Consider the following 6,000-nt stretch of genomic DNA (forward strand, 5'->3'; position numbering starts at 1 on the left):
TTGCCTGCTGAACTCTGAGATTATTAGTCATGTTTTTGAAGACAGTTGTCTGAATTCTCAAATCATTGATCAAGTGTGTATGCACAGAAATTGTCCAGTTACAGTCTAGAATATGGGTCTAAATCTGTGTAATCGCCTACTGTGGCTTTATGGGGATAAGCCGAATAGTTTCTTTAGCCTTTTTCTTTTGGTGCTCAGTCCTATTCCTGTCCCTTGATAACCTAACTTCTTAGGCTTTGAGAAGAAGCATACAGAAAAGAACCATTCAACACCTTTAACAAAGCTAGTTTGATTTCATGCCTCTTTTTCTCCTAGAGACCTCACCCTGATCTTAGGCTTTTTAAAGGTGGCCGGTTAACCACAGGCCTAGCTCACTATACCCGTCAAACAAAAAATATGAGAACGTTTTTTGCCAAAATGAGTTTTTGTTTTTCTTCTCCAACTGAAAGTTCAGTATCTTTTATTATCCAGTTGTGAATCTCGGAGGATTCCTGCAACATGGCCTACAGAAGTATCAGAACTTCACAGCAGAGTTAGAGGTTTAGCTTCTAGTTCCCTCTGGAAGTTATAAAGTAAAGCTCAATAAACGATTTCTGTAAAGGGACAGGTAAGAAACATTTCAGAGACATACAGTCTCTGTTGCAACCACCAGACTCCATGGCTGTGTTGTTGGCCGCCACAGACGATAACATTCACCAGTAGCCACGGCTAGGTCTGTCACACAGACCACATTTGCCAACCCGAGAGCCAGACTAACAGACAACAAAATGCTTCTGCTGGGCTGCACACATATGCAGCATGATTCTTCTTGGAATACCTTTTATAATGTTTTAATATTTTAATATCTTTTTTTTTTTTAAACCCAGGTGAACAAGGACTTTGGATCTATTTTTTCTACTCTTTTGCCTGGTGCTAATGCTATGCTTGCACCACCGGAAGGGCAAACTGTATTAGATGGCCTGGAGTTTAAGGTTGCCTTAGGAAATACTTGGAAAGAAAACCTAACTGAACTTAGTGGTGGTCAGAGGTGAGTAATTCCTTTGCAGTAATTCCTCTTATTTTATTATAATCCATCATTTCACTGCCCAGTTTTATTTCAGTTTTGCTGTTCTATCTTTGCATGTAGAATTTAAGGAGCCTAATGTAAGATTACAGATTTTGGTTAGAACATCTGATTTTTAGTAGGCAAAAGAAAACTAGAAAAACAATTATTTTCAGACATTGGAAAAGGAATAACCCGAGAGTATGATACATGAACGAAATGAAAGAAGATTGCTGAGCCCAGTGTTTACCCTAGCTTTCTCCCTAGGAGCAATTCCTTGATTGTAGGTGCAGGGAGGGAAACCCACACAAAGCCCAGTATTCTCACTAAGTGAGGGAAGCTCCTTACCTGCGGAGAGCCACACACACAGTCACTGAAGATGGTTATTAATTTTGTATTTCTTTCCCCTGCTGGATGTACAGTCCATAATCCTTGAATCATTCTCATGTGCCCTGTGTCATCTTGTAACTTTTATGGGTGTAGGAAATGCTAAGACCAGTTAATTTCTCTTATGAAATCTTTTGTCATTCTTATGAGTAGAATAGCAGCCCACTCTATCTTTTTCATTATTGATAAAATTCCTAAATATGTTAAGAGTCTAAAAGACAGTTTCTGCTGCTTGTCAATTGAAATTAAGTCCCAAAATTTAGATCCCAGTATCTTTAACTGTTTTTGCCAAAGTTTCAGAAAAATTTGAGGAAAATACAGAATGTATGCTTATTTTCTTATTGGAGCCTAAAAATTATTTCCGTAATTAAGATGATATAAGCTTTTTTTCCCCAGATAAACCACAATTCAGCATAGTAGTTTACCTCTTGGTAATATTTTTTCCCCAAATGATTAAGTTTAGAGCTCAATGCATTAAGTATTTGGCATAGAAAAAGCCCATGAAACATAATTTCAGGTTGCTCGAGTGCCCGCAGCTACCTCCTACAGAAGTGAATGCAAGGCTCCCTGTTGTCGGTTTTTATTGGACTCTTTCATTCAGTTCCTTTGCTAGAAATTTTGGTTTCACCTTCCCAGACCGCCTCTACTTCTATAAACTTTTCTTCTCCTACTTACATGTTTCTTAATAAATACCCTGTTGGAATACAGTAAGCATTAGATTGACTGTTTGTTTAGTGCTGCATGCCAGGAGATACTTGAAGTTACAGAATTAAGTGTGTTACAAATGTTACTGTGACTTTTAGTCAACATTAGATAACTATAAACATTTTGTATTAAAGGGTTTTCTATAAAATGTTTAAGAGAAATATTGTAAGAATTCTAATTCTTCATACCAGATTGGAACAAAAACAGGTACAGTTAAAGGAGATGTAGGAGAGAACTGAAAAAGAGCTATAGAATCTATGAGTGGCCGTAACTACAAACTTTAAATAAGATGTATTAGTCAGGCTTGCCCAGAGAAACAGAACCAATAGGATATATAGATAAAAGAAGAGATGTATTATAAGGAATTAGCCCATTTTATTGGGAAGGCTGAGAAGTCCCACAGTTTGCTGTCTGTAAGCTGGAGAGCCACTGGTGTAATTCAGTCTGGGTCTGAAGGCCTGAGAACCAGGTGGAAGCACTGAGGGCAGAATATGCATGTCCTGGCTCAAGTAATCAGGCAGGAAGGGATGAATTCTTTCCTCTTCCTCTTTTTACTAGTTAGGCCCACAGCAAATTGGAAGATGTCTGTCCACTTTAGGGAGAGAGGGCAAACTGCTTTACTGAGTCTTCTAATTCAGATGCTGGTTTCATCCAGCACACCCTCACAGACACATGGAGAAAAAATCTTTAGCCAAGTATCTGGGTACCTTGTGATCCAGTCAAGTTGACAAAATTAACCATCACATAAGAATTGTTCGAACTTCCGACACTGTGAAGTGTTTAGAGTAATGAGCCATAATCTGTACATAATCTGTATTCTCAAATAGTATCAGTAAAAAAAAAAAAAAAAAGAGTATGCATGTGTTTGTGTGCATGCACACGTGGGTGCATACGTAGTAAAAGTTTGAAAGGGGGCACCTAAACCAGTTACACTGTTAGGAAGGCAACTGTCTTAAGTAAGTATATAGCCCTCAGTCACCTGCTACTTAGGCATCTAATAGGGAATTGGGGAAGGAAAGAAAATTAGCACTAACTGTTAAACACTTTCTTAAGGACTAGATGCCAAGCATATCTTAATTATCTGACATGAAAGAATAGTATATATATATATATATATACCTGTTCTATTCAAAATAAAGCTCACTGAAGAGAGGAAAAATGGAAAGGTAAAGTAAAACATTTTAATACAACAGTGTTGAAGTTTGATGCTTTAAATTCTTTTCTCCATGGCCATCTTTCAGCTAAATCTGCACTATTCATAATAATGATAACAGGATAGCAGGTTTGTTCAGTGTTTTAGTAAAAAGTGGTAAAATCAAGTTTTGGTGGCTTTTCTTCCGGCCTTCTTTTTTTAGGTCTTTAGTGGCTTTGTCATTAATACTGTCCATGCTCCTCTTCAAACCTGCTCCAATTTATATCCTGGATGAGGTAGATGCTGCCTTGGATCTTTCTCACACCCAGAATATTGGACAGATGCTACGTACTCATTTCACACATTCTCAGGTAAGAATGAGAAAGAATGCCACAGAATACTTCTAGTATTTGTTTTCCTAAAACTATTCTTTGATAGTGGTCACTGTAAATAAGATATTTAGGATTGAGGAATACTGAAACTTTGTGTATCTCTTTAAATATATGCTTCTATTCAAATGAGTATAGAAGGAAAGAGGGTTTTCATTTGTTACTAAAGAAAGAGCCTGGCATTATAGTTGTCAGTTGTAGCATGAGGGAGAACCTGAGTTTTCCATAATTTGGAATTATTTAGGGTAATTATTTTCTCTAGCTAGTTGCCAGGGGGTGCACAATCAAAACAAGACTGTTTCAGGGATATACCTGAAAAATACCTCAAGAAATCATGTGGCACTATATGGGGTACTGTTCAACCCTTCTAGAAAGTAGAGAAAAACCCTGTGAAGCTAAAAACAGTTTGTTTCTACTAAACTGCTGCTGCAGGAACTAGGGCTGCCAAATAAGATTGTACAGATAATGCACTGAACAGCTCTGGGGGACTTCACTTAACACAGTTATCTTAGACTGTGTATCTATTACAGAAGTTTTTCAACAGATAGCAGTGAAGTGGTACCTTTTCTTAGTTATATAATGTTCCATTTGAGCTAATGATAGTGCTGTAGGAACCTGAAACTGTCTTTGATGTTATTAAAGTATCACAGAGAAAAATATTTCAGCAGGGCATTTACAGCGAACAAGAAGACAGTGAAGCCAGCTGTAGATAGCAACAAGGAGTCAACCAGCAGGAAGCAGTAAATGTGGGGGAGGAGGCACTCACAGTACAACTGAGAGACTCCTAAAACTGAATATGGAAAGAATTCATTTAGGTGCCTAATATAACTAGCTGTTACCTGCATTTGAGGATGTTTATTTGCTTGGAGCCAAGAGTTTAAAATCAAAATATCTCCCAATGATTCTTAACTCCGAGTATAAAAAGAGTGAACAAGAATATTGCAAAATATTTTTTATGCTTTGCTTTTCTTTTTCCCTTAAGTTCATTGTGGTATCCCTAAAGGAAGGTATGTTCAACAATGCAAATGTCCTTTTCAAAACCAAGTTTGTGGATGGTGTTTCTACAGTAGCCAGATTTACTCAATGTCAAAATGGGAAAGTTCCAAAGGAAACCAAACCCAAGGCAAAAGGACCCAAATGATCACATATGGAAATTACAAGGACAAACTTACTCCTTCAGCTTGACCTGTTTTTTAAACACAAACCTTTTAAGAACTTGGGATTTATCTCATATGTTTATATAAAAATTTAATATTTTGTTACTTAACCCGTTTTCTCTTCCTTTATGTAATCACTTATAAATGAACATAAATTCCTCTTTTCTGAATTAATGTTAACTATGGTCCAATTACTGTGATTGTGATTTTATGCATGTCATCAAATGCTTTTTCTTATACCAGTCTTTTATAGATTAGGGAACCTGAGATTTGTAGTTGGTAGTAGATTTTGTATGTAAAAGCAGAATTACAAAGGAACAGATGAAATTAAATTATAGGATAAATACAGCTGACAGCTTTTAATAATTAGTTAATTCCTAAGGTAGTAATAGTGTGTTTTCTATTGCTAATAATGTCATATAGGTAAAGAAGAATTATAAAGCAAGTAACTGGACCAACAAAAGGAACACAGAGCTCTTAGGCGAGCACTGAGCTATTTCTGGTTAGTTCCTTGATGACACAGTGCCAGATCCCTGATTTAGACTCAGATGGGAAACTGATATTGAAAGATTTCTCTCATTTTAATGCTGAATATCATGTTTCTATATGCTTAGTAATTGGTCTGTGCAATCTTTTAAAGATTATTTTAATAAAAGCTTGGGAGAATGTGTTGCATGTTGCTCTCTGCTGTAGGTTTATCTGAAGTCTCCAAATATTTTCAAAGATTTTTGTCAGCCTTTTCATAATCCAATCAATGACAATCTATTGGTGAGTGAAAATGTAGGAGCCAGCAGACTAAACCAACTTTATCTTTTTCTTTTAGTCGGATACATATATAAATAAATAGATCCATCTGCTGTACCAAAAGGATTCTTAAAATTTGATAATTATTTCTCAGTGTCCTCTGCTTTCCAGTTCAAAAGTATGAATTTCCTTTAAGAATTCAAATGATGGCGCTAACAAACACTGAGAGTGATGCTTTATATGGTTCTTAGTATCTCTTGATGCATTGCTAGAACAGTGTCTCAACTCTCCAAATCTGGAAGGTTCTGACATGATCTAATCTGACCTTGGCCCCACATTTCTTCTTGACACTTGAGTCATAGTTCCTTTGTGGTATCCTCTTCCTATACATGCTCATAGTTCCTGGCCCTGGATTTCACATTTCTTATCTGTCATCCTGATACA

The 6,000-nt window shown here is 36.6% G+C and overlaps 1 protein-coding gene across 1 annotated transcript in view; it reads left to right on the forward strand.

Annotated features, from left to right (window-relative positions):
• Nucleotides 1-5,487, forward strand: part of SMC2 (structural maintenance of chromosomes 2) — a 45,583-nt gene extending 40,096 nt beyond the window's left edge. The window contains exons 23-25 of the mRNA XM_010978688.3: nucleotides 867-1,027; nucleotides 3,490-3,637; nucleotides 4,638-5,487. Coding sequence (XP_010976990.3) covers nucleotides 867-1,027; nucleotides 3,490-3,637; nucleotides 4,638-4,796 — 468 coding nt within the window. The 3' untranslated portion in view covers nucleotides 4,797-5,487. The remainder of the gene's footprint in view (nucleotides 1-866; nucleotides 1,028-3,489; nucleotides 3,638-4,637) is intronic.
• Nucleotides 5,488-6,000: the final 513 nt, after the last annotated feature.

Source organism: Camelus dromedarius, chromosome 10, assembly GCF_036321535.1.
Source record: "Camelus dromedarius isolate mCamDro1 chromosome 10, mCamDro1.pat, whole genome shotgun sequence".
Classification (NCBI taxonomy): Eukaryota; Metazoa; Chordata; class Mammalia; order Artiodactyla; family Camelidae; genus Camelus; species Camelus dromedarius.